The sequence below is a fragment of the Caloenas nicobarica genome, chromosome 25 (assembly GCF_036013445.1).
Source record: "Caloenas nicobarica isolate bCalNic1 chromosome 25, bCalNic1.hap1, whole genome shotgun sequence".
In the NCBI taxonomy this organism is placed as follows: domain Eukaryota; kingdom Metazoa; phylum Chordata; class Aves; order Columbiformes; family Columbidae; genus Caloenas; species Caloenas nicobarica.
The window spans coordinates 2,038,694-2,059,981 of NC_088269.1; the positions used below are offsets into that span (position 1 = coordinate 2,038,694).

Genomic DNA, 21,288 nt, shown 5'->3' on the forward strand with positions numbered 1-21,288 from the left:
GTGCTGGAGTCACCATCCCTGGAGGGGTTGGACAGACGGAGATGAGGTTCTCAGGGACAGGGGGCAGTGCCAGGGGTGGGTTATGGTTGGACTCGATGATCCTGAGGGTCTCTTCCAACTGAAATGATTCCATTCTATTCAGTGAAAGGCAGCTCTGGATGAGCTTGTCACAAAAGGTGATGGAAGGAGCGACTCGTTGCTCTGTGAACTTCCTCACCACATGAATTAGTGCAGCTGGCTTGGAAGCAGCACGTTGTGCGTGTTTGCAGGTCGGCAGTGCTGGCTGCCTGTGACTACCAGCTGCAAGAGGATTCCGAGCTCACAATACACGTGCGTGACTGAAATGCAGCACAGCGTGATCTTCTTACCTTGCGAGGAGCTGCGGGGGGATCACGTGCAGCTTAGTGCGGCTGGTTTTACCCGCTTTAGAAGCGCTTGCCCAGCTGTGGAGAGTTCTGCATCCTGCTGAAATTACAGAAGGGCGGAAAAGATAACTCCCAGTGCTGGAAACTGGCCAGTACACTGACACGAACCTGCGTGGAAAATTGCTCTGGCATCTGTATTGACTGGAGATAATTGGAACTTCCTTTCTCGCCCCCCCCCCCCACCCTTTCTAAAACCAATTAGCAAGAAAAACAGTCAGGCCAGAAGTGTGTAGCAAGATAACCATGTTCCCGTGCTGTTGTAGAGGTAGATGCAGGCATGGGTGCAAGAGACAGTTTCCCAGTAGACCTGTGGCTGTGATTGCAATACTGAGCACTGCCTGTTCAACAATGTTAATATATCTTAAGGATGAGCATATAAATAACTTATTGTGTCTTAGCAGGAGAATGGTATTTTAGCTTCTGCTGGCTTGTATGGGAGAAGAGTTGAATTTCCTTCAGACCTTTAAATCACAGGCACTTGTTGATGAGCGCAGAGGGGACCTGTGCTCTGATCGGACTCAGGCTGAGCTCCTGCTTCTGTCCCTTCTGCTGCTTGTGCAGCCACTGGGTTTATTTGCTCTGTTGCATCTGGAGCCTGGACTGGTCTCTTGCCTTTTGCTTTCCAAATGTGTTCTGGAAAAAAATCTCTACCGGCCAAGCCATGAGGATGTTCCTGGTGCCTGGATAACTCCTGAGCTGTGCCTGGTGTGTGACCTGTTTTCCCCGCCACGTGTGCACAGGTACCCGATTCCACTTGAGCAGAGCAGGTTCTTGAGCTGACCTTGGCTGGCTTGGAGCTGCACAAATCCTGGCAGCTCTGTTGTGCTGGGGCTGGCGTCCTGCATTAGAGCTGGCAGTTCTGCCCGTTGGAAGGGTTGTCTTGCTTGCCGTGCGCTGAGAATAGAAGTAAATGGTCCCATAATGTGCATCTGGCAGCGCTTCACAATCATTGCTTGTCAGTTTGTCTCTGATCTATTTCCTTTCAACTTTGCCCAGATTTAGCAAAGTTGGGGGTTGGACTGGAATAACAAGGGAGAAGTTGGTTGTGTTCCAAGGCTCTGGCAGCAGAACGTTGTCCTTGAGGGTGACGAGGTGGTAATTTTGTAGATATGTAGTGCACAAGGTGACAGGGTTAACCAGTGGGGAGCAGCTGTTAGCAAGAGAGTTAGAAGCAAAAGTAGGTGGATTAATTTCAGCATGATGCTGTGAAAACCCAAAAAATGTAAACTGGGTTTTCTGTCTGCTGCTTACCAACGAAGTTGCTGCTTTTGAGGTAGCTCTAGGAGCACAGACCCTTGTGGGATTGCTCTTCTAGCATAAATCAGAAGTATTGGCCACAGTTGCCAATAAGAAGGTTTCAAGTGCTTCAGAACGCTTCAAGTGTATTGACTGGTAACCTACTTTAACACCTGAAGCCCTAGCCGTAAAACCATGCTGCGGTGTTATTGTTAACCTTCTTTGCAATGCAACAATTTTGTGCGAATGCCGTTTTCAGCAGGATGCAGCTCGTGAGCCATCAGGAACAGACGTGCGAGGGACTCGGGAGGGGAAGGATAGACCCGAGCTCCGAAATCATCTCTTGTGCACAAGAAACCTAAACGGGATTCTCTCCAGGTGTAGGTATGGACTGCTACAGGACTCCCTGCTGTTTGTAGACATTCGGATATACAGCGGTTGTTGTGTGAGAAGCCTTTGAGCACATACACCTGTAACTGTGAGCTTGGCCAGGGCAGAGGAAACACTCCTGGAAGGAGCAGGACTCCTGGGGCGGCTCCGGTTTGCTCTGGCGCACGGGTGCGATCGGGGGCCGTGAACACGTGTGCGATGCCTCGAGCCAGCGGCCGATGTCCCTCCCCTGCCTGGGCACCCGCTGCTTCCTTTGGACGCCAGTTCGCAACTGTAGGTTCTCTGTATTCCTAAACATTGGCCCTTATGTCCTGCTGACAGACTTTGGGATTTCGAGAGCCGTTTGTGTACGGGGAGTGTGGTAAAAGCTGCTGTTTCATGCTCTGTCTGTGCCTTTCTGCTTCCCTCATCCTGCTGCTGTTTTACCAAGTGTTTTATAGTCCCATTCTCAGCGTGCAAAACTGGGAGTCCTGAAGCCAATTAGCAGTGGAAGGTGTAATAAATGCAGAGAAATTCAAAGGAGGGTGGCATTTTCCACACTGTTTCTGATTTAAGTGTGGGATGGCTACCTGAGGGAAGTTAGACATTCTTGGTTCTGTTGTGCCTTTCCGGAGTGAATCCTGGGTACAGTAAAACCTGGGCTCAGTAAACCGTGCTCGGCTTTAACTGAGGCAATCAGACCAGATGATGGATCAGAAAGTAAAGCTTTGCAACGTGTCTCAAACTGATGTGGATCATCAAATTTTGTTTCTCTGGTGGCAAAGTCACTTACTGTAGATTGCTGTGTAAAAAACTGCTGTATGTACCCTGATTAAATCAATACTTGTTTTCTCTGGAGAGAAGCATGCTGCTTTTACCAGCAGCAAAATTGTCATGCTTTAATCTGCAGTCAGTGGGAGTTTAATAATAAAGTAACCAAATTGGTAGGTGTATTTGCAGACAAATACGTTAAATGGTTTTGCACAGCTTCCATGTGTGCCATTGTCAGCCGAAGTTTGCAGGAGTTAAAGGAGAGAAGGACACAGAGATGTGATTTTTTCCTCTTGCAGGCTCCCTCTTCCTTGGATGCGGCTTCGCCTGACGTGTTCATCTCTCGCTGCTCCGTTTAGAATTTGCTCTGGACTGCGTCTCTGCCAGGTCCCTCTCTGTTGATGTTGCAGTCCTGTATCAGAAAGCATTAACTTTATTTTTTTTCTTAGATTCTAAATTTTCTCTTTCCTTTGAGCTCTCTGGATGGCTTAGCTATGTTCTTTGTTGTATAGACTGTAATTTTCTTTGCCCATTGGCCCTGGGCGCTTCTCAGCAAACCAGCAAGATGTCAATATTCCAGTGAGGGTGTTCTAGGAGTGACTTTGTTAATTAGCACAGGATCCAGACTGGAGGTACCTCGCCCAAGGCTTTGCTAATGAGACATCAGCAGTTGGGCTGAAGAGGTACCAGTCCCACTGCAGCTGAAGCAAAGCTCTAGAAGGTCCTTGAATTTAGCAGATATGGTTTAAAAAAAAAACCTAATAGGTTGGTTATAGGTCCCTTATCTCTTGCTGGCTCCAGCGTGGGTGATAAGATTGGTGAAAAGCTCCATCTTGCTTTTTTCCATCACAGATGTCCTTGGGCTGAAGGTGGCACAGCGGGATGCGCAGGTTTGTTCTCCAGAAATGACACATGTGGCTGGGCCAGAACAATGATGCTACCACTGCTGGTTTGGGAGCCCTCAAAAATGACTTGTCATTTGAGATCCTTGACTTGAAGCAACGTAAGGGAGAGAGTCGGGGTCATTTTTGTGGCTGAACATGAGCACTATGGAGCAACTCTCCAGAGCTGCAAGGGTTTTACAGCCCATCCTGGCAGGAGTGAGCAGCGTCTCCATGACTTGCTGGATCCCAGGGCCATGGCCTGTTTTCCCAAATTTGAATATTCATTTTGCAGCCTGGTTGTAGTTTTTAAGACCTTTAATTGAAGTATTGACACTTTACTTCTTAAATTTTTTTTTCCTTTTGTTGCATCTTTTCCAGCTTCTCTTGGGCTGCTGTGCGTTAGTTCTGCTCCTAAAAGTCTATGGGGCTTCCTTGGAAAACTTGGGCTAGTTCCTATGGCAGAATATGATAAAACTAAGATTTTTGCATGCTAAGGGAGATTGTCAGTGCCAGAGCCATTAAACAAAACCAGGCATTTTATTTGCATATATAACTTCTGGGCTTGTTTTGGAAGATGGGCTGTGATGGGTCTGTAAAAGCTGTTTGATAACAAGCTGGGGGGGGTTATACCTCGAACACAGCGGCGTTCTCTGATCATTTGCTCCTTTTTGATATTTTCTTAGTAAAAATAAATCAAACTCAGTTTTAGTAAAAGTTTCAGTGGGCCCTTTGGCTGTGGTGTTTGATCTCTGAACAGTTTGTAAGCACCGGTTGTTGCAAGACTGGCGTTGGCAAGTGCCACCTACTAAATTTTACCCAAATGTGGCTTTCTGGCTTGTCCGTCTTTACCTGATGGGAAAGGACTCATTTAAATGCCAAATAACCAGTAGTAATAATTATGTGCAAACATGTCAAATGTAACTACATACGAATTGTTGATCTGGTGGTTTCTGGCAGCTTGTAAAGAATGGGATTCACCAAAGGGCTCAAACTTGTAAAATGAGAGTTCTTTGGGATGTGACTGGCTTTTTATGGTGTGTAACTGCAGCTCTCGGTGTCGTGGGACTTCTGAAGGCTGTGGCAGCACTGAATCGTAACTTATTATTCAGCTGATTCTGTAGAAATCCTTAAGCATGAAACAAATCCATGCTGTAAGGTAACAGCGAGCAAATGAAGTGCTGTTAGGTTGTGCATGGACAGTGTCACTGCGCTTCCCTTGTCACCGTTGTGTGACACGTCTTGGCTACTTGGATCTGAGCAACTCTTTGTGGTTCATTCTGATCTCTGGGAGCCAGGAATGAAACTCTGTCTCTGTATCTCCATCCTCAGTTTCTGATTTCAATCAGGACTACAAATTTAACTCCATATATTTGGATGCGTTGCTAACAGAAATGAGAGGCTTTCATCCCAAACAAGTGAATCATGTCCTGGGAGTCCTGACTTTACTAATAGCGATGATCACAAAATGAATTGTGTTTTTTATTTATTTTTTCCTCTTTTTGTTCTATCCCATTTTTAAACGCACTAACATCAAAATGTGTGGGAGACGGGTTTTTTCTGCTTTTCCCACAAATCAGCTTTGTAATGTAACTTAGATACTTCAGAAGCTGGGAAGCCTTTTAAGTTTAGGCCTTTAGTAATTCAGTGGATGGTCTGTAGCTCTGATTTCTGTCCAAGGTGACATTGCTGTTTATACTTCAGCTTTCTTCTTCATAATGGAAATTAATGGCGCAACGAAGGACTGTCTGGCAGGACAAGTAACCAGTGCAATTGCTTGTTTTTACAGAGATGTTAAATGTTAACTTTGCTTCCATTAACTGAAGATTTGCCCCTTGGATTCCTTTTAGTTCCCGTTTCTGTGCTCTGAGGGCAGATTGAGTCAGGGACCGGGTGGGAAGGACCGAGAGGTTCTGTTCTTAATGAACAGGATGATTTTGTGTCTTCCGCAGGTGGATTCGCGATAGTGTTTCTTGTGAGGACTAACAATGGGATGAAATGTGCCCTGAAGCGGATGTACGTCAATAACGAGTATGATTTGCAAGTCTGCAAAAGAGAAATCCAGATCATGGTAAGTCATCACTTTGGGCTCTCACACCAGTCCAAGCTCCAGTACAGTCACCTTTGGCCTGTGAGCTGAGCAGCATTGGGCCTCCAAACAGGGGATTTCTTAGCAAAACTTCTTTCTTTTGGAAAGACCTAACTCCTGGAGTTATGCGGCTATGTGAAAAGCTCGTATGATTTAAAATTTAAATAGTTTCAGTAGACAAGAGAAAAACGGGAGCTCAAAAAGCAGAGGGAATCTTGGGAAAATGAAGGGAGGAAAAACTCATATGTCAGCCTTAATGGGGAAGGGAAGAGCTGAACGGGTGAGCACAGTTGGGGTGTCAGACTTCAAAGTCTCACAGTCTTCAGGGGTAAAGTCTTCAGCCTCTTAGACCTGACCAGCAAAGGCTGATGGTTCTGATGTGACTGTCTCTGAAGTCAGTGTGTGAATGGAAGGCAGAATCTCATCCAGAGCTTCTAATCTTTGGGATTGGGATGAGGCTGTCTCTGTATTGGTGAGCGTAATAGATTAAAGCAGTATGTGTGGGGTAGTTACTGCTGGGGCTTTTGAAACAGGGCAGTGGTTATAATACGCACTGGGATGTTTCTTTAGATGATTGGATACAAGGAGCTATAGGATAGGATAGCTGTTTTAAACTTAGCATCTCTAAACAAAGAAGAAATGGAGATGATGCGAATAGGTTTGTTTAGTCTTGTTTGGAGCCTGGTAAACAGGGAAAGTGCCACTTTGGAAGTTGCTTTCAAAGATATTGATGAACATTTAGAGCAACTGTGAGGTGGGGAAGGAAATATAAAATCCTTATTCTGCTAATTTACAACATGAGGTACAGGTTTGGGATGGATGATCCTGGTGTCAGAAGCTCTTAACTGCAGCAATTCTGCATGTGTTGTTTGAAGTAGCTTTTAATGATGTTAATGCCTTTAAAGTTACCTTCTGGAGTTTGTACCACAGTGCAGTGACGCTTTTGGGTGTGCTTTGTCATCACCGTAGCTAACGCTACGTGGGACAAGTTGAGATTAGATCTTACATCAAAGGTTTTAGCTGTGCTCGCAAAGCTTGTTGACTTGGATTTCACTTGCTGGTGCATTCTGCTGTCTCCATGTCTTTGGTGACTCTTTGAAATGTGTGGCTGACTTGGAAAGTGAGAATGAGGAGCATCCTCTGCTCCTGCCTGAATCTTATCGGAATCCCTGTCCTGAAGAACCTTCGTGTCACTAAAAGGAAATATTTTCTTCTTTCTCAGCTTTTGTGCAATAAAAATGTATTTTAAACTTAACTGCACTTTGGCAACCCTACAGCATTCAAGCAGAATGTGGCCAGCAGAGTTCTGTTTTCTTTTTCTGGGGAAGCTGAACGTGGAACTGGACTGGCTGGCACACCTGGCACTGTGTGAAACTGCCAGTCCCAAAGAAATTACTTTTCCCTGCAACTTTAGCATGTGTCATGGATAAGTCATTGAGATGAGAACTTGTGCTTTAATCCATTGAGTTACTTAAAATAAGGTACTTCTAAAACCAAGGTCAGCATCTATTTTATTACCTTAGTGAGTTTTTTTGAGCATGTGAAGATTTGAGATACTCTTTGCCAGCAGAAAGAGATGAGAAAAAGAAACTCAACATGTGCTCTTCGTGCCACCACAACTCTGCCATGTTGTCCCCTACGAACGGCAGAGCAGCTCCAGGGGGCTTGGCCTGGGCCACCTAAAGGAATGCACAGAAATCGGGACCCATCCCTGACCCAGTCAGTTCATCATCATGGGCCTTCTCTGCTGTTTGTCTCAAATCCTTCTGGAAGGAAAACAGGTAGAGACAGACCTCAGGTTCGTTCAGGTTTTGCGTGATAAGTAATCCAAAGTGACAGAAGCTTTCGCCTGTGTAGGAGAAGAGCTAGGAAAGCCGTTCAGTGTAGAGGAACCAGATGCAAATGTTACTTGCTCTACATGGCTGGCTTATGTTTTGAATTTATTTCTCTCCAGCGGGATCTTTCTGGCCACAAGAACATTGTGGGATACATTGATTCCAGCATCAACTCGGTGAGCAGCGGGGACGTGTGGGAAGTGCTGATCCTGATGGATTTCTGTCGAGGTGAGTGTGGGCTCCAGCTGTTGGTCGTTGGTAGATTTGTCCCGTTTGGGCACTTACAGGAAACTTGTACAACATCTTCCTTTCAAAAAAACCAAACCTGTTTCTAGGTCTGGCCCTTCCTTGGGTACCAAGGAACAGTTCTGGACAAGGCAAAGCCAGAACCATCTGTAGAAAAGTGAATGATTCCTGACCCTGTTAATGGGCCTGGTGCCGCCTTTGCCCCTGCCCAGGGTGGTCCCAGATCTTTTCTGTTGTGAAGCAGCACCCTAAAATATTTATTGCTGTTTTCTGTAGGCTGGTCCACACAATAAGTGGCTCTTTTAAAGCTGCCAGGCTGTGGAATGACATTCTTCTTCACTTTGTCATATTGCAAGTTTTTTCCACTTTAGCCTGACTTAGGATTGTTCTGGAGGAAGCTTAAAATGGACAACGGGAAGCCAAAAATTATTCCTTTTACCTCTGACCATTTTGCTCTAGCCAGACAAGCTTTTCCAGTCTTTTCCAGCTGTCCCAAAGTTTTGATCTCTCGTGGCTGGGATGTGGTGTTTGGAAAATGACGCATGTGCTGTGCTCAGATTCTTCTATTCTTGCAGGAATAGTGTTAAGCACAAATAGTGTTTGGCCAGGTGACTCCAGAAGCCCATGGCTGTTTTGGATGGTGGCAGCTGATGGGGAAAAAGGTATTTTGGGGACCATTTGGCTTTTAACCGAAACCAGGTGCAGTGTAGCAAGAACAACTCAATGCTAAAATGCCTTTCAACGTGTGTGGCACAGCTTTCTGTTCTGCCGTGGATCTTGACTTGCGTTTGTGTTTGTTTGCTGGTAAAAGCAAGAACCTTATGTGTGGTTTTACTGAAGGAATCGTTATGCGAGTTCTCTGTAAGCTTAAACCTGAACATCACGAGCAGTGCTGTAAGAAACAGGCCTGCTAGTGCTGGTAGATCCGCACCCGGCTCTGCGTCATGGGCCCCGCTGCAGAGAGCAGTGCGAGCCATGGCCATCCCCAACGCGCTCCCTCCCGCTGCGGTCGCCTCCCTGCTGGGCCATGTTTTCACAGAATCACAGGGACTGGAAGGGACCTCGAAAACTCATTCAGTCCAATCCCCCCGCCGGAGCGGGAACACCCAGATGAGGTTACACAGGAAGGTGTCCAGGCGGGTTGGAATGTCTGCAGAGAAGGAGACTCCACAACCTCCCTGGGCAGCCTGGGCCAGGCTCTGGCTCCCTCACCATGAAGAAGTTTCTTCTCATATTTAAGTGGAACCTCCTGTGTTCCAGTTTGCACCCGTTGCCCCTTGTCCTATCACTGGTTGTCACCCGGAAGAGCCTGGCTCCATCCTCCTGACACTCCCCCTTTCCATATTGATCCCCATGAATGAGTCACCCCTCAGTCTCCTCCAGCTCAAGAGCCCCAGCTCCTCAGCCTTTCCTCACACGGGAGATGCTCCACTCCCTTCAGCATCTCCGTGGCTGCGCTGGACTCTCTGCAGCAGTTCCCTGTCCTTCTGGAACTGAGGGGCCCAGAACTGGACACAATATTCCAGATGAGGTCTCACCAGGGCAGAGTAGAGGGGCAGGAGAACCTCTCTGACCTACTGACCACCCCGCTTCTAATCCCGCCCAGGTCCCATTGGCCTTCCTGGCCACGAGGGCCCAGTGCTGGCTCATGGTCACCCTGCTGTCCCCAGGACCCCCAGGTCCCTTTCCCCTATACTGCTCTCCGATGGAGTGAAATGTGTCTGTGTGAGGTGTTCCCTTCCACCCGAAAGGAGGAGAGCTGCAAGGTGGTGTTTCTCACGACTTGCTCTTGCCCCGTGCTCTGCTCGGCACAGACCTGCCTCTGGTTCCAGCTTCAGGAACTGCTGTTACACGTACGATTTTTCCTTGTTACTCTGCTTTTGTGTCAAACAGCTTCCAGAGCAAATCAGTGGGTCTTTGTGTGCAGAACTGCACTCGTCTTGAGTGCAAAATGTTCACAGCCGTACTATTTATTCAGCTGAGCTTTTCTTTTGTACCATGACAATGAAGTTTTCTGACACTCGTGATGTGAAATGAGACAGTTTTGTGTTGCCAGAAGGTCAGAAAGGAGTTTTTAGGGTGTTTGGAGGCGGGGAGGAACCTCTTGACAGCAATGAAAGCTCAAAGTTGAGGCAAATTCAGGACTCATTCGTGAAAACTTGCTTTTGTTTGTAAGAACGGAAATTCCAGACAGATGGTTTTAAAGCTTTTTTTGCCAGTCTGTGATTTCAGCCAAGCCGTTTAGTTGTGTATGTGGGTTTAGAGTATCTTTGTTTCTCCCTCCTCTTGCTTACACGTGGCAAACTGTTTTGTGGACTGTGGGTGCCCCAAATTCAGCCCTTTGTTCCTGTAGTGTGACAAAAATGTCTTATTTTGACAAAGAAAGAAAAATACTTGGCTTAGTCAGAATTTCATGCGTCAACACAGCCGGTGAGTGTGGGCCTTAGAAGCCAACATGTGTTGTTCAAAGACAAAATCAAATGCCGGCAGATCCGCGAAACCCGCTGGGACTTAGACGAGGAAATGAGAACGAAACAAGCTGAGTAAGCAGGTTGCAAAAAGCCTCTTGGTGCGAATTTTGAGTTGGAACTCGTGAACTTGTTGCGCGCTGGCTGTGCGGTTGCAGTTGGGGCGGCAGACTGAGCCCGGGCCCGGCTGGTAGGACTGGGCTTAGGCTGGACCTCGTTTCATGCGCCTGCCCTGACTCTCGGTGGTTGTTTCTCCTCAGGAGGCCAAGTGGTGAACCTGATGAACCAGCGCCTGCAGACGGGCTTCACGGAGAGCGAGGTCCTGCAGATCTTCTGCGACACCTGCGAAGCCGTCGCCAGGTTGCATCAGTGTAAAACGCCGATAATCCACCGGGATTTGAAGGTGAGTTGTGGCCTCCTGATGCATCAGGGAGCGTGTGACGTCCTTAACGTGTGTGTTTGCTGCCCACGCCGCGGCAGACGGGATCTGAATGCTGGCGCTGGGTGTCTGTTGTTAGCGATGAGGAAAAGTGGGCATAAATACCTCTCTATGGAAGCTAAAAAAAGAAATGAGCCTCTCATTGCTGCTTACCATATGTTTACCATCCATAGATCTACTGAAAAAACACAAATGTTTGTGAATAACTCTGTTTTGCACAGGAGGTGTGCCAGAATGTATCTGATGAATTATTCAGAGCGACTTTCCACCACCTGAAACATTACTGACGTTACAAGGTAGTGCACAAAAAACTTGCTGTAAACGTGTTTCCTAGACCCACATTAAAAGGATCCTGCCAGAGGTGTTGGCCTTGGGGCAGGAGTCGTGTGAAGCTTTTGAAACTGGCCTCTAACTCTTTGTTGACCATTCAAGTGCGTTGTCAACCTCAGTGTGCTTGACTGGGAGCAGAGCGAGGCCAGCGGGCAGAGCTGCTGAAAAACCCTGTGCCTGTAATCAGACAAACAAACAAAAAGCCCTTCCCTTTCCTCTCAACTAGCTCGTAAAATGCCCGACTAATATATTCAGCCAAGAAGGAGGCTCCTGTGTACATTTGAAATTCAGATGCGCTTTGTGGGTCAGGTGCTGCTTTCAGAGCCCTCAGCAGATGTTTTTGTGCCGCTGGCCGTTGCTTTGCAGGAGCGAACGGTGCCACGTGTGCCAACAAGAGCCAGGGAGCACAGGGGAAAAATCCCCAGGGTTTGGTGTGCTTGAGCCAGTTTCAAATGGTTGTGATCCCAGTGCTCGGGCAGTTTGAACATATGAAACAAGTCTGACATCTGGGGTTTTTGAGCCTTAATAGATCTGTTTAACTTGTCTGTTAAAGTCTGTGGGCATCTTGCAGGTGTTTGTGTAGGCAAGGAAGACTGGTGTGAGGGGAGGAGGCTCAGGAACCTCTGCAGTTGATATTAAGCCCTGCTGTTACCTCTTTGGGATCCCTGGCGTTTTTTAATAAAGAACAAACTCACTGTGTGGCTTGTGAATAAATTCTGGGCCATCTGTGATGGATTAGTGACAACTCTTGAGCGTTTCTTTTGCACTGACTTGCAATTGAAATGCCCTGTTCCAGGCTGATGTTCAGCCCACTGCTGCCGGCTCAGGTCAGTGAGGTTTTTGCAAGGCCTGGCTCTTGGTAAGCTCTGCCCAAGGTCAGAGTTAGCTTTTCTCTGCTTCAAGACGTGTTTCCCAGTTGAATATTGGATTATTTCTGTTGTGATGACCTCTGGAGCTCCAGTCACAATTTGGAATCCAAGTCCCAACACAAAAGAAATGATTTAGATGTGTTTTGACATGGAGTTCAAATTTAGTAGTGCCAAGGGGGGGCTGCAATGCCAAGAGAGATTAAGGGCAAGAAAAGTTTTGTACAAGTTCTGAGCATAAGGAAAGGCATCCACTGGGTGGATGTTGTGTTGGGCTGAGGAGCGAGTGGGCAGATGTTGACTTTGCAGGTGGCTGTGTGGAGATGGGAGGATTATTTTTTTTTGCCTTCCAGCTCTTTGCTGTTGCTGTGACACTGGCGGTTCCTGCCCCGAGGGCTCTGCCAGCAGAAGGATCCTGTGAATGGTCTTTGAGCCCTTGCAGCTGGATGAGTTTCAGTGGCCTGTGGCTGAAGATTTTGAGTTAATCCTGAAGCGTAACCAGCTCCTGTTGGCCCAGTCCCCAGCTGTTGGGAAGTGACCAACAGCACCTTTAAGCAGTGTTCCTGTAGGCACAAGCGGACGGCTCACTGCAAATAAAGGCCATGGAAAAGATAGTAAATAATTCCTGTGTTTATGAAGGTTTTCCTTCCTGATCTGGCGGTTAACTCTCTGCTGCTGTGACCATCTGTCCCTGTGCTCGCAGCTGCACCATGTGCTGTGCAAGGTGTGATGTTTAGTTTCACGTGCTTGGATTGACTGCCACAAAACCAGGTGTATATCGATGCTGCTTTCTCCTAAACGTGATGAAGCCCCTCATGTGCTGCCTCTGCCCCGGTTAAGACCCCGGATGGACAGTGCACTTGCCTTGCGCTGTTACCTTTGCTTGTTCTTGCAGATATTTTCATCACCCCCAGGGTTCGTAGGCAATTGCTGTTGCTGGGCATTGCCTAAAAAGTTTATTTTTGTTCTCTCTCTGGAGTAAGAACACTTCCTACCCTGTTTTGTCGAAAATAAGACAGCATTGGTATTAATTTTTGCTGCAAAAGATGCTTACTTTTTTACATGTATAGCTGCCTGGACACTATTTAAATTGACTTTTTAATGAACTGTAACTAGGGCTTATTTTTGGAGTAGGGCTTATATTTCGAGCATCCTCAAAAATCCTGAAAAATCATGCTAGGGCTTATTTTCGGGCTAGGTTTTATTTTCGGGGATACAGGGTGTGTCTTTAGGTCTTTTAACGGTGAAGAACAGACAGCTAGACCTTCCTCCAACTATCTGTTATGTTGCCCTGGCTGTGATGTTTCTGCTTCTAATTCAGAATCTATGCAGAGAAACTGTAACTGTGAGACCCCAAAGGAGCAGAGTTCAGTGAGGCTGACGGAGGGGAAAATCTGGTACTGGTGATAACGATTAACACAACTACTCTATACCTAATGGCAGTTGTTTGTGTAACTTGTTTTATATTTAACCTCGTCTTTCCAGTCTCACATCCCATAACGTGTTGTTTAAAGCACCAGCTTAGAGCCAACTTCGATTTCTGCAGCTCGGAGCTTTCTGCAGTGCGAGGTCTCCCACTTCTACCTCTCATGCTGCTGCTGCTCCAACCCTGGTTCCAGGAGTAGGTGACTGGCCGAGTTTGCTTGTAGTAGACACACAGTAACAGATACAGCAAAATACTCTGTCAGCCGACCCAGAGGATGCTGTTGATCTGAAACGAAGAAATAAACTTAACAGCAGAGTCAATTATACTGTTAAGCGGCATTCTTTATTTTTTCAGCGCTGGGGAACAGTGGGTATCATCCTCCATAAATGCTCCAGTGACTGCATGCTCTTGCGTTGCATCATTCTTGTGTCACATAGTTATTACACATGCGTTACAATTTTTGAAAATTTTGACATACATCTATACTAAGAAATAATTGATGTTAGGTATAATTGTTTAATTTCTTTCTTACAATACATTTATTAGTTATTAAATATAAACTAAGCACACTGCTTCTCAACTATCTATCACTTAATCTTCTGTCTCTCTCTTGTCATGTAGAAGGATCTAAAACTTGAAAAATATCCCCTTGTTTTGCAGGTGGTCAGAAAGCATTTATCTCATGTCAATTGGTTACATGAATTTGGCAGCTGCTCTTCAGATCAAGCATCTTTCCCTTTGCCTTTCCCTACTTTCTGAAACAACCGGAAGGTTGTGCTCTCATGTTAAGGATTTAGTTTCTTCTGTTTTCATTTTAGCAGGAGTCCTCCCAGCACTGCATTTCTCTGGTGTGACAAGACAGTCACGCTGCACTGCTGTTATCTCAGTTCCTTCTTCCATCATCCTTCTTTGTAATGCCAAGTTTGCCCTGATGCCACCAGCAAGCCATTGCCTGCAGTTGGTTCGGACGGATCTGTGTTCAGTGTGCGATGTGTAAATTGTTCGGTCCTCTCAGGGTAAACCCTTGGATCGGCCATGTTCAGAATGTGCCTGTGCCAAAATCAGGTAGTGCTCTTAGATGTCACACTACGTTCTTTTCTTTGCTATGATGTACTAAATGAGCTTTCAGAAGTAAACAGTAAATGGTGCCAGGGGACAGAGGGAAGTTGAAACATCTCTAAAGAGACCTGAAGGTTCTGGAAGGCAGTTGGAAAGTGTACCTTGGTCATGCATCCCTCCCGGATCACTACCTGAGCTTAGAAATACCAGCCTGAGAAGATGTTGCTCTCACAAGAGGATCATGTGTGTTGAATTTGCTAGTTAAAGAAATCCTCACTCCTTATCCCTTGCCAGGCTGTGTCTGTGCAGTGGCTTTATGACTTCTGGCTTTAGCAAAGAAAGGTGTTTGTTTCGGAGGGCAGGGACAGAAGCTGGCTACGCTCTGTAACTAGCAAAACTTCAGGCAATTCCTTTCCCTTAGACATTTTTCTTTGGGGTCTAAATATGACTTTGGAAGCATTGAATGTTGAAGGCTGTAGCCACGGTTGTGAGTCCTCAGCAGTGCTGGAAACTGGGCTGCAGCTTTCTGGATGTTCTACTGGAAAGAGGCACCTCCGTGCCCTTCTGAAAAGACACTTTTCTCTGGCCTGGCAGTCTGTAGCAGTAATTCAGGTTGTTTGCTGTATTTTTTTTTTTTTCTTTTCCCTTTTCTGAAGTTACCAACCTGGTTGATGGCTAGTCCAGTGCTGGTGCTTAACAAAACTTGCAGATGTTTCAGTGAGAAGTCACCTCAGCAGATAAGGTGGAAGGACTCTTGTGGGAACGTTTGTGTGTTTGCAGGGAGTGGGGAATAATGCTGCCCGTGTTGATCTGCTGGGGAGAACATCTGTGTGATGCTTTATTCAGAGCAGACAGCGGGGGAAGGGGTGGTGTTTGACCCTTGGTTTCAATCCAGTGTTTCCCCCTCAGCTGCTCTAATTTGGCTGCATTTTCTGATATTTAAAACACCGACTCCTCCTCTTTCCTTCTTGTAAAGATCATCCTTGATGGGGTGTCAGCTTCCAAAAGGTTTTGTTAGAGAAGACTTGTGGTGGATTTTTTTTTTAAGTATATGAGAGATATGTTTTAGCTCATCACTGTATCTGAATCTTTGACATTGAAGATAAATACCTGGAAAATTGTGTGCGTTCCCTCGAGAGAACATGCCATGAATGCCACTGTCATCCATTTGCCTGCTCTGCCCCACTAGGCAGTGAGGGCTTTAAAAAGCTGCGCACAGCTTGTGTGAACGGTCCCAAAATCTGCTGCCAGACTGTGGGTCATGGAATCATTCCGGTTGGAAGAGACCCTCAAGATCAAGTCCACCCATAACCCACCCCCGGCACTGCCCCCTGTCTCTGAGAACCTCATGTCCGTCTGTCCAACCCCTCCAGGGATGGTGACTCCACCACTGCCCTGGGCAGCCTGTTCCAATGCCCCACAGCCCTTTGGGGAAGAAATTGTTCCCCAGATCCAACCTCAGCCTCCCCTGGCGCAACTTGAGGCCGTTTCCTCTGGTCCTGGCGCTTGTTCCTGGGGAGCAGAGCCCGACCCCCCCTGGCTCCAAGCTCCTTTCAGGCAGGTCAGAGATCAGAAGGTCTCCCCTCAGCTCCTGTTCTCCAGCTGAACCCCCAGCTCCCTCAGCCGCTCCCATCACACTTGTGCTCCAGCCCCTTCCCCAGCTCCGTTCCCTTCTCTCAACTCGCTCCAGCCCCTCAAGGGCTTTCATGAGGTGATCCTGCCACCCCTCTGGCCACCGTTTTGTGTTTTGAGGTGATTTTGGTGCTGTCATTTAGAGCCCTGAGCTGAGGGGCCCAGAACTGCCCCCAGGATTCGAGGTTTTTCCTCCCCAGAGCCCAGCACAGGACGGTCACTGCCCTGGGCCTGCTGGCCACACCAGTGCTGGTACCAGCCAGATGCTGGTGGCCTCTTGGCCACCTGGGCACACGCTGGCTCGTGTTCAGCCGCTGTCACCAACACCCCCAGCTCCTTTTCCAGCCGCTCTTCCCCAGCCTGCAGCGTTTGTGGGGTTGTTGTGGCCCAAGTGCAGGACCCGGCACTTGGCCTTGTTGAACCTCAGACAGTGGCCTCAGCCCATCGATCCAGCCGGGCCAGATCCCTCTGCAGAACCTTCCCACCCTGCCGCACATCAACCCTCCACCCAGCTTGGTGTCATCTGCAACATTACTGAGGGTGCACTCGATCCTCTCATCCAGATCAGGTCATAGCAGCTCAGGGAAGTTGGGCACTAAGGACACCAGGACATGGTTCTTGTTCTGAAGCACATAGGTCTGAGTAGAGGAGGGTGATGCGTTTGCAAAGGGAGAAAGGAGAGGTGACAGGATGGAAGGCCGCGTTGCAATTATGCTTCAATGATTTGACTTCTGTTTTAGGAGAGGTGACAGAGTTTTGATGCATATTTTCTTTGCTGTCATGTTATGCTTTTATTTCAGTTGTGTCTGATATGTCTTCAGGCGCTAGAAACCCTGTCTCATCTAAAGAAAATAAATGTGGGGTTTTTTTGTCTGAGCGATTCTGTATTTGTCTGTGATGCTCACAGGTTGAAAACATCCTGCTGCACGATCGTGGCCACTATGTCCTGTGTGACTTCGGCAGTGCTACTAACAAATTCCAGAACCCTCAGACAGAAGGGGTGAATGCGGTAGAGGAGGAGATAAAAAAGTAAGTGTGCTTTTCCTTTTCGACTCAGCCATAGTTTGTATTTGCCGGGTAATTTTTTCTTGTCCTGGGACTAAATTTTACTCGGCCTGTTGCAGCAGATTGGATGCTGCTGCATAGAAGTGTCTGCTGCAGGTAAATAAGCACCTGGGGGAAGGCGAAACAATAAATTGAGCTTGATGTAATTGCTTTAGACTTGAAAGACTGTGTGTGCTAATGCGGAGAAGCTGCCGACCTAGACGATGTGGTGACATTGGGGTCAGTCTGTCCCTCATCTCTCTTGGCTTGTCTGAACCGCAGTACAGCAGATGACAAAATCCCTGTCCTCCGCCAGCCACTTGTCGTAAATCCTTGCAGTGACTAAGGGAACGTGTGGCCTGACTCCGCAGCCCTTCGCAGAAATCGCCGCGGCCTCGGGGTGTCTCATGTCTTGTTTGCCCCCGGGCACAAGCAGCTGTAACAAAGAACTTCAGCAGCAGTTCAGCAGGACCTAGAGCAGGAATGGAGCGGGCTCCAGGTCCTTGGTCTTGCTTTAGTTTTAACAGCATCACTGCTGCGAACTTTCCAGTTTGGTTAACGCAATATTCTGGCTAGAAAATGGCATGTTAGAAATGTGTGCAAATGCCTCCTTTTTGTTAGGTTTCAATTAGGTTTCCTAGACTTGTTTGACTGAAGTTTTTAGAGCGCTTCTCCTCTGGCTTTGTGGTCCCTTTGGAATGCCCTATTTGTACGCTTATTAACAAATCCACAAAGACTTTGCCTTCAGCAATGCTTTCTTGTGATCGAGGTAAAGGTGGCGTGCAAGGTGCCGCAGCAGAGATTATGGACCTACTGATAGGAAACCTTATCTCTTAAACTGTGGTGTGGTTTCCAGCTTTTCTGGTTGTAGTGATTTGTTAAAATGAGGCAGATTCCAGCTATAGTTTGAGATATAAAATAAACTTCCCCTAGTTTACAATGACTCTGAGCAGGAGACCGGCTATGGGAGCCCATTTATTAGGAGCCACGTGTCCAGTTAGAATCTGTCATACAGTTGGCCAAAGCCCCAGCAGTGAGGACATTGCAGAGGACATTTGACTACTGACCTTGTTAATACTCTGAATCCTTGAATATTTCTGGTCTGGTTCTTAAAATGACTGTACTGTTTGGTGAGTGACTTGCTTGCTTCAGAAAGGGTCTTGGTTACTGCTTTGGTTTCACAGGGCAGTTTGCAGCGGTTAGCATTTTGTTGTTAGAGATCAATAGCAGATGCTGCTGTTAAAAGATATTTCCAATTATGATCTTTTAGTATCCCTTTCCCTAAAATGATTAGGGAAAGAGTGAATTTTGAATTATTTGGAGATGTGGCGTGACAATGCATCTGACGTCAGTTTCGAACTCGCTGATGGATCTTTCTCCTGCAGGTACACTACGTTATCCTACAGAGCACCAGAAATGGTCAACTTGTATAGTGGCAAGCTTATAACTACAAAAGCAGACATATGGGTACGTATAAAAACTGCTTTCAGTCCAGCCTGCAGCTTGTTTTCATTGCCATAATGACACGGTAACCGCCTGGCTGGGGCTAATCTGGTTTCCGTAAGAGACTCGACGATTTCTGAGTAAAGAGTTCCTCTGCCCGACGTTTCTGATGAGTTACTGCTGAGCTTGTGGATAAAATGTGCATGCTTCTTTGTGTGCCACCTGCCACGTGGTTTTAATTTAGAAATGGATTAAATTCCCCTGTTGAGCAGTGCAAACCTGATTTTGTATCTTAAGAGTTAAACCAGAAAATTCTGAGCATTGCGACTCCTTGTGACTGGGTTGGGTGGCAAGCAAGCGAAAGCAAAGTTACTGGTCAAATTTAGTAGAAAACAGATGTTCCCCCAGGAGCAAAATTCTGCGTATCCGGGGCAGCGTAACCCCGGCCGGAGCTGTCAGACGTGGCCGCAGAGCGGGGTTGGCACTGTGGTGCTGGCGATCAGAGCGGGGTTGGCGCTGCGGTGCTGGCGATCGGTGCGATCTGGCAACGCTTTTCATGCTGAGAGCAAAATGCAGCTGTGGTGTAACCCGTCACTGGGTGCCATTTGTAGCATAGCAGCAATTCAGCAAACGCGGTGTCTTTAGAACGCTAATTCAGAGCGTGTTGCTGTGGTTTCTGAAGCCCTGAGACGGGAAGGAACAAGGCGGAAGCAGCATAAGGAGAGTTTTAATATACCCCCAACAGCTCTGCATATGCAAGAGGGGTAATTGCTGGTGTGATATCTGCTGGAAGAGTCTCTGTCCTCCCCGGGAGCTCAGGGAAGGAGCGGCTCCCATGGGGCTCCTGCTCTGTAGGGTTGGGCAGGTTTGTGGAACCAGCATTGAGTCACTCGCCCTGGTGCTGGGGACCTGGAGAGGGAATGTCACAGCTGTGACACCGCGAAAACGTTGTCAGGGCCTCAAGCAGCCAGGGGAGAACCTGGGGTTTACGCTCCTTCCTGCGATGATGTGGAAAAAGTGGAGACCCAAGGGCTCTGCTCCTCCTGGCGTGGAAGGAATGGATTTCCAGGGACCCACCAAGCGTTTCCAGCCATCAGTGGTGATGGGCACAGTGGGGCCTCAGTTTCAAGGCCTTGTCCTGCTGGAAAACTCTCTTTCCTTAAATCTTACCGGGGTTATTTTAAACTAGAGTGCAATTGAATTGTGAAATCCTGTGACAAAAGATAGAAGCTGATGATGAGTTGCTTAGGATTAGGAAATGTTTCCCCCTCTCCCCTCTGAGCTGGTGGGAGTGTTTCATAATTAGCCCTTTGTGCAAAACTTGTATTTTCTTTTGAAATAGGTGGCTCTTGCTGTCAAAAGCAGCACGGAAATAGCTGAAAGGGTGATAGAGCCAGCAGCCTGCAGACTTATCTGGGTATCTCTCCCTGGTGCATATTTATAATGGTTGAAAGGTTGTTTGAACTTAAGCTTGGAAACAATTTGGATTTTTCTTTGTCAGAATAAATGTACTAAGGATGATGGTTACCATTTATTTTTGCTGTTACTTTGCTTTTTCCTCCCAGTATGTGGCAACCACAGGCTTTGCCTGTTTCATGCCGTGCAGGAGTGTGTGGAGCTGTGGAGTATGTGACGATACAGTCCCCCAGGTTACAGTGTCTCAGCCAAGCAAGGGAGAGCTCTTCATGTATTTATTTTATTTTCCCCTGTAACCGTGCTTGTTTTCACATCAATCACCGGGATGGTAAAACATAGGCCTGATGCCATGCGGGACCCATAGAGTAGAACAAGCCAGAGCATTTTCCCCATCATCTTGGAGTATTCGAATTGTACCATTCCCTGCTCTGCTCAGGTTTGTCTGTTCTCTCCCAGGCCCTCGGCTGTTTGCTGTACAAGCTGTGTTACTTCACCCTGCCGTTCGGGGAGAGTCAGGTGGCGATCTGCGACGGCAACTTCACCATTCCGGACAATTCACGGCACTCGCAGGACATGCACTGCCTCATCCGTGAGTGTCTCTGCAGCGGCGTCATCAGCGGAACTCAACAAATAGCAGCAGGGTTTTGTTCTTATGTTCCCTGCTCCTACAGGAAAACTGTTGGTGTTTCTCATCTTTTAAGAGACGTGCACACAGGGGTGGTTAAAGTATCTTTTGGTAGTTTAGGAGATCACTCTTGGTAAGACAGTTATGACAAAGAGGTTTCTATTTGGCTGGGCTGTAGGGAGCTCTGTGGAAAGGCAGCAAAACAGACGACCATTCGGTTTAAGAGTCCTACAGAAACTTGCACAATAAGCCTATTTATGCAGAAACGTATTTCTCCAGTAATCTGTTTGGATAAAGAACTGAAAAGAACCACAATGACTTAGACTAGCGATAAGAATTCATCTTCTGTGAACTGAGAAACAGAACTGAAATGATTTATAAATAACCCACTGACTAGAGTGAATGTGCAATTAAGGCTACAATGCACTACTCTTGGCAAAGCTGTGGCCGCTCTCTTGTTTTCAGCACAGCATTTGATTTTTTTTTTTTTTTTTTTTTTTCCCCCTAGCCACAGTCTTGACTAACACAGAGTTGGATGTGTTTGCAGAGCAGCCTGGTATTTTCTTTGCTTATGCGAAGATGATGGCAAATGCGGCTGGTCTGTCTTTCTGCCCTACTGCCACACCAGGCTGGGTCACGCTCTTTTCCTGTGGGTTCCCTTGGAAATGCAGAAGTCCAAACCGTTGCT

General features: G+C 47.1%; 1 protein-coding gene across 10 annotated transcripts in view; it reads left to right on the forward strand.

Annotated features, from left to right (window-relative positions):
* Positions 1-21,288, forward strand: part of AAK1 (AP2 associated kinase 1) — an 86,456-nt gene that overhangs the window by 20,385 nt on the left and 44,783 nt on the right. For all 10 annotated transcript variants that reach the window (XM_065651862.1, XM_065651852.1, XM_065651854.1 and 7 more), the window contains exons 3-8: positions 5,635-5,753; positions 7,726-7,834; positions 10,581-10,723; positions 16,980-17,101; positions 18,502-18,583; positions 20,432-20,564. In XM_065651862.1, the coding sequence (XP_065507934.1) occupies positions 5,635-5,753; positions 7,726-7,834; positions 10,581-10,723; positions 16,980-17,101; positions 18,502-18,583; positions 20,432-20,564 (708 nt within the window). The remainder of the gene's footprint in view (positions 1-5,634; positions 5,754-7,725; positions 7,835-10,580; positions 10,724-16,979; positions 17,102-18,501; positions 18,584-20,431; positions 20,565-21,288) is intronic.